The following is a 12,352-nucleotide window of genomic DNA, read 5'->3' on the forward strand; positions in this document are numbered from 1 at the left end:
TGGAGGAGGAGAATGAGAGGGAGGGAGCTTGCCTGCAGAAGGAAAACATATTATTTGCAGTGGCATGAAGAGGGAACATACTTATGGTTGCACCTAGGTGTTTGCCTAGAGGAAGAACCTATTTATTATGTGCACATACAGGAAGGTCTTTGTGCCAAATCTTAAAGGTTGCCATGTTGAACACCTTGTAGCTGTGTTGTGCACCCGTCACCCAGACAAATGTCAATGTCTTTGTTCAGTAGCAGAAACTTGTGTGCTTGAACCTGCTGGTAACATTCTCTGGATTTCTGTGTAGGTGCTTGATTTTGAAAAATTTACCTGGACTACAGCTTCATCAAAGCTTTACTTGTCACCAACTAGTCTGCCGCTGAAGATTCCTGCATGCAAAGGTCATAGTCTGGTATGAATCTTGTGCCTCAATACCATTTCCTTGTATCATGTTCTTTTGTATTTCTTCTTTCAGTGTTTCCCGTTTTGGTGTATTGCATTCTGAACTGTCATATGAGTAAGTATTATGTTTTATTTGACATCTGTTTGATAGCATCATACCTAATCTTGGCTAAACCAAGTTTTTTATTTGATTATTGAGATATTCCATGCTGTGGTCTGGTTGGTTATCTTATGGCACTTGAGTAATTTGGCATGATTTCTGATGATGAAAGCATTCATTTCTTGTTTCTTTAACTAGGTTTCATGGGGGAAAAAGGTACTCCTGGTTGGAGGGAAAACTGACCCAGCAAGTGAAAGAATTTCAGGTTGTTTTCCTCATTTATTTATTATTATTATTATTATTATTTTGGGTTTGGGGGGATGGGTTGGGGTAGGTGGAGGAGGAGAAAGGGGTCAGGTTAGCCCTTGTATTGGCCAGACACTTATTGGCTGCTATTGTTCTTCTTTTATTTCAATATCATTTATCTGAGCCTTCTTTTCTGCTTTTTCAGTGTGGGCATTTGATACAGAAATAGAGTGCTGGTCAATTATGGAAGCTAAAGGAGATGTCCCGGTACATCGTCATCTTTGAACTTAGAAATTAGACCTTCAAAGAAACGATGAGCATTTGTTTTGCATGCTAATATATGGCTTTTTACTTGTCTTTTCCCCTGCTGCAAACTATTAGGGATTATCAATCAAAGCAATTGATTAACTGGTCTCTTTAAAGGATAATCCACATTATGCTTTCAATCACACAGCCGTTGAATCATGCTTGTGTTTTCTCAGTATTGTATTTTTTATTAAGATATTGTTTATTGTAGGACTTAATAATTCCTAAAAAAAAGATACTGTATTCTCTTCTTTGTGTTTTTTCACATGCTATCCTTTTATATACAGGTGCCTCATAAACATAATTTAAGTACTTAACTGCATGTATGAAATTGATTATTAGGATGTAACTCCCAGTTTGCATTCTTCCTTCTGATCTTTTTCTAGTGATATCATAGAGTTGCCGTGATTGCATATCTGAACTAACGATATCTTTTGCATGGTCATGAAGCACTGACTTTGAAAACTAACATGTATTGCAGGTTGCTCGCGGTGGCCACTCTGTGGTTAGAGCTGGCTCTGTTTTGATCCTCTTTGGAGGTGAAGATGCCAAAAGGAGGAAGCTAAATGATCTTCATATGTTTGATCTGAAGTCTTTCATGTGGCTCCCTCTCCACTGCACGTGAGTATTCTCACCTTTCAGTTTATGGACTGTGGCACCTGACATCTGGCAATTATTTCTACTGAAAACCTCACCATATTTTCTGAATACATAGATCCAGTGGTACAAAAATTTGAATATCTCATCCTTGTTTATTTCACTGAATCTATTTATTTGTTCTTCTCTTTCAATCCTTAAAGACATTTTGAGTGGCTATGCATACCATCTACGTCTCATTCTATTACAACGGAACTGTTTATATGTATATGCAGAGGAGCAGGACCATCTCCAAGATCCAACCATGTGGCAGCTCTTTACGATGATAGAGTGCTCCTCATTTTCGGAGGAACATCGAAGTCAAAGAGTCTGAATGACTTATACTCGCTTGATTTTGAAACAGTTAGCAATTAAAACTTTTTTTTTTTTTTCCTAATCAATTCCATATAAACCAATTATGTGTAATGCATATCTGATTCCTTATTAATGCAAAGATTGCATCCTGGTAGGTTACAGGTTTCTGATGAATGGAGTTTTCTTTGTCAGATGATATGGTCAAGAATTAAAGTTCGAGGTTTCCATCCATCACCCAGGGCTGGTTGCTGTGGAGTTCTATGTGGAACTAAATGGTATATTGCTGGGGGTGGAAGCAGGAAAAAACGTATGCATCAATGCTCGAAACAAATAAAAAATAAAAAATGCTCCTGCAAGATTACTTTTTTGCTCTTACCACAATGATTTAAGCTATTTAATTCTGCAAACTTTATGTTACTCAAATCTTCTAGCTTGGCTTCCTAGCCCACTTATTGCACTCGATTCATTTTATTTTACTATGCACTTAAGACCTTTAGGTTTTATGAGGTTGAAGTCGTCAATACTTTTTGTTTGTTGATTATCCAAGATTCTGCGTATCGGAACTTTTGGTTCTTCAGGGACTCATGAGCAGAACCATTGAAGGTTTAGGCTTGATGTTGATTACTTTGCATGCAGATCTGTATTAGTTGATGGGCTGTTTTTACCTCACGTAGGTCATGTTGTATATTTCAGTTCTTCATATTTGACACAGTGAGGATGGATTAAGCATTTACTAGAATTGGTAGCATTATGGAATCAAGAGCCTGACAACCCTGCTGGCATGAAACTTTATTGAGGCCGTTTCTCAAATGTAATCATATGTAGAGGCCCTAGGTGTCAGATTGACAGCTCTGTTTTCATGTAACGAATGCATCTTAGTAATAAGTGTGTGTTTGTCTGTGTGTATGCATGCATTTGCGTTCATTCTTGTAAGTATGAATGTCCCTTTCTCCATGTATGAGTGTTTTCAGAAAATATTAGGTTTCCCAGTTTGGGTATGTTTAATGTGGAGAGAAACATTAGTTTCAAGCCTTGTCAATTTTGCTACTAATCCAATTATGGCGCAACTCCGCCATTGTGTCCTATGACTATCTAAGCTGGACAAGTTTCAATTTTTCTTTCACCCCTGTACCCAATTTAGACAAATAATGTCAGTGTTGCTGCAGGCCTCCACCAGAGTTTCCTCTTGCTTCACCTTGATCAGGAATGCAGATCTAATCGCAAACTGGAGAACTATAAAGGGACTTGCAATCACATGATCTCCAAAACAGAGAAAATAAGCAGCTCAGTGATAAAATTTAAAACTTGAGATAGAGAGATCAGATTGACCTGATTTTCTGGTCGAGTGCAATTCTCAGTTAATAGGACCTGCCTACAGATGATCTCAAGGATCTGAGACCTGGACAGTGGTGCACAGGATGTTCCTAGGTAGACTAAGAGAACAGGGCAGGGTAGTAGTAACAGCCGTGATTCGGATAGAGATAAAGCAGGTTTTGAGACTAGAATTCAAGAGAGAATTTGACCAGAAACTAGAATATTAAATTTGAGAAGAAAATATGCAGGAATGAGAGAGAAATGGAACATAAAGCTAACTGAAATAAGAGCTAAAAATGGGTGCCGCAGACTAATTAAATACTGGAAACTGACCTGTGAAATTAGAATGGATAGAATTAAAAGGTAAAAGGATAGAACAGGACAGGAATCCACCTGTGGCCTCCTTCAGAATCCACCAAGTAAACACTGTAAATCCTCACAGCAGAAATTGAAGAAAACTGAATTCAATTACTGATATCATGGGTTCAGGCCATAGACCTACATTATAACTTTGGACTGGACCAGATCAAACGCTGAGTCGGACTGACTAAAACTTTTCCTTAACCAAGATTGAGAACCAAAATTAAGACTAACTAATGAACCTGAGGCCGGCTAGAATGGACTCTTCCAAGTATTCTACAAAGCTAGTCATAAATGGAAAGTGAAAAGAGAAATAGAACTCAATACCTAATTCTAAGACTCCAATATGTAATCAAAACATTAAATTATCTCCTGAATGACTAACCATGTTCGGATTAAGGAAAAGACTCCTATCACCACACATATGGCTACAGAAGCCATGGGTAGGTCAGATTCATGACCTTCTCGGCAACTGCATTGATCAAGTGTAGTACCTTTTCTTATCAGTTTTGAGGTTGCTTTATCTTATCAGGTTTGCTGAGTTGTCCCCTACTTACTGATAGTGATTGATGTTTTCCAGGACATGCAGAAACACTGATCTATGATGTTCTAAAAGTTGAATGGTCTGTAGCTGTCGCATCACCTCCTTCTTGTATTACTACTAACAAAGTAAGCCAAGTTGGTTGAACTCTCACTTGCTACTGTCATGAAACTGTTACAACTTTAATTGCACTATCCCGAGTTTTATGATGCAGATCTGCATGCATATGACCATGTTGATTTCATTTCCATCTCTTGCTGTTATGTCCCTATTATAACATATGCTGCTAATATATTATTGAACTATTTTATATATTTCTATCTTTATGAACTTCACATTTTGGGCAAGCCACTTTCAGAACGACACTTGTTTCCTTAAGCTGCTATTTCAAGGGACCCTACTCTGTCTGTGGGATAGTGGTGGTTAATTCATCTACAACTAAAGATCCCTTGAGGCTTTCAAATTTAGTGCTGTAGTCTTTGATTCAGAGTTTATGAAGCATAATTACTCAAGCTGTAGCTAGTTCCCCAGCATGATAGTTGCCAGCAAGATAAAGTCAATACTTGTGCTCTGGTAGGTGGATGTGGAAAGTTGATTTGTTTGTCATCCACCGTGGATTTTATGAGAAATGAGGATTATTTTCTTAGTTCTTGGGTTTGAGGTTATGTATGAATTGGTGCTTAAAAGTGCAATTTGGGGGTGGGTTTGGACCTTGAAGTTTAAACTTCCCGTTGCATGGAAAGAAAGACAAACACTGTGGAAGACAAGTGAAAGTATGCGTGACAAGCTTTGCAAATTTTTTAGATGCCTTTTTGTTATAGGTAATGATCAAGGGAGCTTTCTTTTAATACAAAAGGAAGCTGAGACTGCAGACTGCTTTCTGTATCCAATGATTCCCTAGAAACACCATTTTTATCTTATTATGACCAGAAACTTAAGTGCTGCTTTATTCTAGTTATACCAAATCTCAAGATCCAAGCTAATATCCTAGGCTAAAATATTTGCAACCCTACAAAGTCCCCAAAACCCCTTAGCAGTGATTCAATTTTTTATTCTACTTTGCATTTATGGTAAAGTGGATATATGGTGGTTTCCAAAAGGGGTTCTCTTTTCTAGTTCTATTGTTTCATCTCTTACCTCCAATTTGTGGATACACCAAGCTTCTTTGCAGTAGCTGCAATGAAGGAGCAATCATGTAGAGGGATCTTATATAGATTGGTTGCATTCTTTGAGGATCAGCTTTCTTGGTGGAAGGAGAGCACTTTTAAGGAGCAATGCAGCACGCAGCGCACTCTGCCTCCAGTTGTTAGATGAGATGATACCAATAGACATATATGGGAGGTCCCTTGATGTTGATATGCATCTATGATGAGCTTGTTGGTATAAAAAACATAACCCACGATGAACATCAATTCTAATCTGAGAAATTATAAGACCACCCCCAGCGTCCATCAGAAAGCAGATCTACATTCACCTCTCTGTATGTTAAGATTCCTTCCACTGGAATTAGTTTAGCATGCTGCAAAGGTGAAAACATTCATTTTCCAGTCTTCTATTTTTGGCCTCTAAAGAATCAAGACCATATAAATGTCAATTTAACTACTTCAATTTTAACAAAATGCGCTAGTAGTTCACAAAAGGGACCCATAGTAGTTAGGACCATTGTTAGTTAAAACGGGAACGGCAAAAAAACAGAAACGTACGGTATGGGTTTTAAACAGATAAAAACGATGAACGGTACTGTCAAAAAAAGGTCAAAAAAACAAGGAACAGCAAACGGACGAAAACGAACAGTACGAGTATTAAACGTGTAGTTTTCAAAAAAACGAAACCAAGAAAACGGTAGTATACTCATGCAATTTGAGAGATTATTACCTGTATACATGCATCTAATATTTCAAAAGCTCTAGGAGTCCCAAGATAAAATAGCCCAATGGGCTACAAGAAAATGAGATGTTATTAGCTTTAGCTTCTCTTTACTCATTGGGCTATCAGAAGATGAGATTTTTTTCCTATAAATAGTATGGAAGTTAAAAATCAAAAACCAAGTACCATATTATCTTCACTCTTCACTTTTACTAATAGTTTTTTTTTTTTTTTTTTTTTTTTTTGTTAATATAAAATTCCTATTTTACCCTTAAAAAACGGATACGCGTTTAAAACGGCCGTTTAAAACGCGTTTAAAATGGATTCTTTTGCCGTTTCCGTTTTTTTCCGTATTGTATGGAAGCATACGGCAAAACGCGTTTTAAACGGCAAAAAAACGCGAACGCGTTTAAAACGCGTTTTAACTAACAGTGGTTAGGACAGAATCTTCTTTGATTTGAGCTGAAAATTCTTCATTCAGTTATGCCTGCTAGGCCCTTTCTCTTCTTTAACTTGGCTGACTGACACTTACATCAGATGTTTATTATTAATATTTCTTCCCTGCTTTTAAAAATCTGTCAGATGTATCTTTGTGGTATTTTTGCTTGATTATTAAACGCTGTTTCTTTCTTTCTTGGTGGAATTTGATTGTGTTCTTTATGCAGGGATTCAGCCTGATGCTTTTGCAGAAAAAAGAAAAGATTTTCCTTGTTGCATTTGGGGGATTCAAGAAGGAACCATCAAATCAGGTTCAAGGGAAAAATAATTATTGTTTCTTCCTCTGCATTTATTAATTTTAATTACATGAATATATTTTTTTTGTAATGGCTTCTTTACAGGTTGAAGTATTGATAATGGATAAGAATGAACAATCCATGGGGAGACAATCTACACCTGAAAAAGGTCCAGATTCATTGCTTTTTGAGAATCGCTCATGTCCTGTTGATTCAGTTGCCAGACAAAATCTCGCATCTGCATTGCAGCACCACGGCTCTGGAAGGAAGTCTATTTCTGAATCCTCACTTGTTGATACAAACTCAGTCTCTGGTAATGTTTCACTACGCCGGCAGTTGCACAATGAGGAAGAATGCAGTAATACTCTTAAAATGGTGAAGAATCTGGAAGATGAAAATTCTTTTCCTCAAGTAAGGCATTCGAGCCTCAAATGTTGAAATGTTGCACTAATTTTGGGTGCTCACGTATTGTTCCTAAAGTTTCTGATTCTATTTTGAGTTCTGTAGATGATTAGAGACTATTCTGGCATCCCAAAGTTCAACTTGTATTTGTCCTGCAGACCTATTGCTAAAATTTTGGGAAACATTTTGAAGGACGCTTCTAGGAAACACGCACATACACACAAAAAGCATGCATATGCAGCATGTACCTGCTTTTATGGTGGAATTATATTTGACTTTATACTGTCATGTTATAATTTCTAATTCTCGTGACTCTGAAAAAACAAAGTCACTGTTTCAGGCAATGGAGCAGAGAACCAAACCACATGATGCAAGCATTCCAATTGATATTGCTGGAGGTATTGCCAGTCCAGAAGAGATGACTTTTGCATTTGATTCTGAAAACTCAAAATCCCACCAGAAGCAAGTAAATGCAAACATTCTGCCTGACAGTGATGGCACTATGGGCCCAGAAACTGATGGCAAGTCAACAGGCTTATCAGCTCCTTCAAATATCTATCACATGTATGAATCCAAAATTGCTGCTCTGATAAGGAAGAACGGGACTCTGGAAGGACAGCTGGCGGCTGCATTGGCTAGCCGAGATGCTGCAGAGAAGAATTTCTCTTCTGTTGTCAAGAGTAGACAGGACATGGAGAAAAAGTTGGCTGATACAATGAAGGAAATGGAGATACTGAAAGAGAAACTGACTGGCATAGAGCTTGCGCAAGAAGAGTCCAACAGCTTATCAAATATAGTACACTCCGACAACGTTCGGCTAGAGCATGATGTGGCTTTCCTTAAAGCAGTTTTGGATGATACTCAGAAGGTGAAGTAAATATTGCATACACGAACAATATTTTTAAGTCATTGATTTGTTTTTTATTTTCTATTCACCCAATGAGATGCACCTATTAATTGGCTTATGGGACATAATGTAGGAGCTGCACTCAACAAGGGGAGTCCTTGCAGGAGAAAGAGCAAGAGCATTCCAGCTACAGGTATAGATAGTTGCATCTATTTGAAGAGATTGTGGGTTTAAATCTCGGAGGAATTCTATGAAAAAGGGGGAACTCTAGGGGTACCCAACAAATGAAGCTTCAATTTAAAAGCCAATACTACTACTACTACTACTACTACTATCTATCTATATATATATATATATATATTTGGGGTGGGGGGTGTTGGAAAAGAGAAATCAAGACTGACTATAGTGATCTTTAACCATTAGGTATATAGGCTTATATGGAAGCCTTTTTTAACATGTGAGTCGATGCTTATCATCCAGAATATGAGTTTTTTCTTACGTAGCCTAGAAGTGTCATGTAAATGGATAATTCTTGTGTATCCTTTCTAAATTAAGCCAACTTATTTGTCCTAGTGATGTACAGATTAGTGATGAAGTCTTGGGTTTTCTTTGTTCTCGGATTTTTTGATTATACTGGGTTTCTAATGGCACTCTCATATTTTTGTCTGTGGGAAGGTGGAAGTCTTTCATCTCAAACAAAGATTGCAGTCTCTGGAGAATCGTGCATCAACACCCAGGAAACCGTTCCACATGTAGTTATTTTGCATAATATACACAACTAGACAACCTTCCATGTTCTTTTCTAATGGCTGCTTCAATATACATTCCCCCCCCCCCTTTTTGCCACGCTTCGAAATACATCATTTTGGTGGAGGGTCTGAAGACATTCTGTATGTTTACTATGGGAGTTACCTGTATATATACCGAATCTACTGTAATGTCAACATGATGTCCAATTCAATTCCCATTCTCTTTTAGATGTGTAAATAACAGGAATGGTGAGGAAGTGCGAAGCTTGTCATTTGATGGAGGCGCTTTCAGAACATCGTCTTTAGTTCAGGTATGTATACCAGTTTGCTGATCAATTTTTAGATTGCATTATCTAATTTCTGCTTTTTTACAGTCTTGTGGAAGTTTGTAAAGAATGAAATAGAAGTGAAAAATTATTCAGAACAAAAGGTCACAGACAATCTTTCTTGGTTGAATAAATTAATAATACATGCATAATGGAGTTTGATTTGAATCAATGCAGAGGGAAATGACTATGTAAAGGTCATCAAAGATTTTAGTATTGGTGAACTTGTGAATCATGGCCACTTTTGGATGTGTTCACTCAAAGTGAAACATGTCTAGTGCTGGTTTCATTTTGGTAGATTTTAAGCTGATCTCTTTCCTTACTGCATTCTGAAGTTGGAGTAAATCCAGTTGAGTTACTAGCACATGGTTGTTTAATGTAGACACAGGAGAAGAGTTGGTAAGACCCTCAAAATTGAGTTGGGTCTTAGGATAGCTTGACCGACAGGAAGATAAAATTAGGGAGCCTACCTTTCAGCTTTTTTCAAACTTTTAGGGGAGACCTTATTTTGAGTCACCAACCAAGCCCTTTTTTTCCAATTAGAGTTGTGCTAGCATGGCTGACAGTAGGATGGAATTTTCATCCTTCTTGTGCTTGGAAGCACGATATGGTTTGTGTCATCTATCTTGTTTGACGCAATGATTGGACTATTGGAATAGTTAATGTCATCATCAACTCTCAACCTTATTTGTGAATGTCTGAAATACCCTTTCTATGTCCAATTGGAGGTTTTCTCTTCACCATGGTTGAAAATAAACTTGATATTAAGAGATCCTGAAGACTCGTGCAAATTCTGTCCTCACACTAGCTCTAGAACTCCATGGAGCTTGCCAAGTGGCAGAATAGATTTTAAAAATCTTGGACTTTGGAAAACTGCATGGTAATGAAAGCAGTAAGATAAAGATGCGTGGACATAAAATGAGGATCAAGTAGAGGAATATATGGATTTGAGTCTGAAACATAAGGAGTGACTTCTCTAGACCATCAACTATCTATCCAATGGCTGGTATTGTTCCTACCTGCGTGTACCACATCTTTATAAAAAGATACTTATAAAGAAACGGCATTTCCCACTTGTTGGTATCTCAGATTTGTTTAGGTTTTCAAAACTGTCCTCCCAAAATTCTAACACGCTTTTGGCCGTTGACAAATAAAGGGAAGCTGAACCTCTCTTGTGAAAGCTGCCGGTGTAAGGGGACCATGTGACTAGATAGTGTTCTTCCCTAAAAAAATGAGTAGGTTTTGGATACGGTGGTAGGTCTATTGTTGGTTAAAATGTGTTTATGTTGTTTTTTAGGTTTTCAAATTGACCCCAGATGATATATGAAAAAGGCAAAAGTAAAAAAAAAAAAATGGCACTTTCTAGGGTGGAAACACACAATTTATATGTGTTTTTAACATATATATATATATATATATATATGGGAGAGGGATAGGTATGCCACTGATATCAAGTATGCTAGCGGATAGTATCAATACGAACACATGATGGAGTATCATTCAGGAAGGATATGAGAGTCATTTTGAAAAAAGGGAAGAGAGAGATAGACACAATGGGTGCTAGCATACTTGATATCGGCGGCATACCGAACCTTTTCCCTATATATATATAATTTTTTTTTACTCTAATATTTTTCAAATTTAAAAGATTCATCCATTTTTTTTATATTACCATTCTCAAAATGCTTCACCATATTTTATACTATCCCATTTAAATTTTGAGCCGTTTTAAATATATTGTACCAAACAAAGGTCCACAGTTACCCAAGAAACCAAAAAAAAAAACAACGGTCCACGCGTCTAATCTATCATGACTCGTCTGTCCGAGACCCTCAGTTACATTATTTTCTCTCTTACCCCAAACACGGACCAGCCCAAGAAATAGTAATTGGGCTTAAATTAGAAAGGCATAGAATCCGAGCCCAGATCATGTAGACCCCACTGTCTACGTGGCTTACTAGCAGAGAAGTGGCACGAAACCAAACACACGCATAAGAGAGAGGAAGAAGAGATGCATGAGGAATGCTTCCACCCTTTCCTCAACGCCCGTGTAAGGTTAGAGATGGCAACTACAGCAATTGAGTGGGGGCCCATCCATTACTCAATTCATGATGAGTCCACTTTGTCTGATGAATAATGCCAAAAGAATGAGTGGGCCCCACAGTTTTGCTGTAATTCTTGCTGTCGTCATCTTACCCGCGTGCTTTGCGCTAGAAATTAGCCCGTGATGTATGTCGCTACCAACCGGAGGTTCAGAACTTCAAGACTCGGCCAATTTACACTGTAGCAGATTGCTTCGTTTTTTATTTTTTTCCACAAAGTAAAGGGCATTGGAAGCACGTTTAGGTAGTGCTAGCTCATAATTTGGAAGTGGTTTTCTTTTCACTCATTGGATAGGTATTAGAACAATGGAATGGTATTATCGATTTTGTATGGTATACAATAGAATAATAAAAACCCTAGTTAGGTATTTTTCCTTCTACCCCTGTAGGTGAAGAAAAACTTTTTTTTTGTAATTTTGTATACAAAAGTGAACCATTGATATTCAAAGTAGACATAGAAAAACATTATAAAAAATATATATATTTTTTCACTCTCAAAGGGAACACATCTTTGGAGTTTTTTGATTGAAGAGAGTTTGACGGTTTTGAAGTAAGTGAAGCAAGTAAGTATCGTGTTAGGCTTTTAAGTTTTCACATCCGAGAGAGCTCTTTGCCAGGCTCATTACACAACTAGGGGATAAGGAATGGTTTGCACTCATATGTGGTGGTTTTCGTTTTAGTATATGTCTCATGCTTTCGTTCCTTCAACATAGGCATACAATAAAATACATGCCTCGAATTCCCATCAGTTGAGTGTCGTCGGTCAATGTTCTTAAATCCCATTATCCCTATAATCTCCAACTTGTGGAGGTTATGCAATAAGTGATAGAACCCAAGATATCAACATCTTTAACCATGCTTTTTTTTTTGGGTTAAAATTGAACCATGCTTTCATTAGTCATCAAATATGCACTTCTTCTATACACCAGAAACTTGCAAAAGCACTCTTAAAATGCCAACGAGACCTTAGCCTTACTAACAGTAAAGACTGTAAAACTATTCGATTCACATTTTGCAGATGTCACGATAATCAATATCCAACGGTCCTCTCTCTCTCTCTCTCTCTCTCTCTCTCTCTCTCTCTCTTTCTCTCTCTAGGAATCTTACGTTTACTCTCT

General features: G+C 37.5%; 1 protein-coding gene across 3 annotated transcripts in view; it reads left to right on the plus strand.

The window, feature by feature from the left end:
* The window catches only part of LOC122091730 (acyl-CoA-binding domain-containing protein 6), an 11,773-nt gene extending 2,739 nt beyond the window's left edge, over positions 1-9,034 (plus strand). For 2 of the 3 annotated variants that reach the window (XM_042661844.1, XM_042661843.1), the window contains exons 6-17: positions 296-400; positions 689-755; positions 942-1,003; positions 1,524-1,663; positions 1,915-2,041; positions 2,186-2,300; positions 4,248-4,336; positions 6,740-6,823; positions 6,914-7,219; positions 7,539-8,078; positions 8,191-8,250; positions 8,733-9,034. In XM_042661844.1, coding sequence (XP_042517778.1) covers positions 296-400; positions 689-755; positions 942-1,003; positions 1,524-1,663; positions 1,915-2,041; positions 2,186-2,300; positions 4,248-4,336; positions 6,740-6,823; positions 6,914-7,219; positions 7,539-8,078; positions 8,191-8,250; positions 8,733-8,813 — 1,776 coding nt within the window. In that variant the 3' untranslated portion in view covers positions 8,814-9,034. The remainder of the gene's footprint in view (positions 1-295; positions 401-688; positions 756-941; positions 1,004-1,523; positions 1,664-1,914; positions 2,042-2,185; positions 2,301-4,247; positions 4,337-6,739; positions 6,824-6,913; positions 7,220-7,538; positions 8,079-8,190; positions 8,251-8,732) is intronic. The other variant, XM_042661845.1, reaches the window with a different exon arrangement.
* Positions 9,035-12,352: the final 3,318 nt, after the last annotated feature.

The sequence above is a fragment of the Macadamia integrifolia genome, chromosome 10, assembly GCF_013358625.1.
Source record: "Macadamia integrifolia cultivar HAES 741 chromosome 10, SCU_Mint_v3, whole genome shotgun sequence".
NCBI lineage: Eukaryota > Viridiplantae > Streptophyta > Magnoliopsida > Proteales > Proteaceae > Macadamia > Macadamia integrifolia.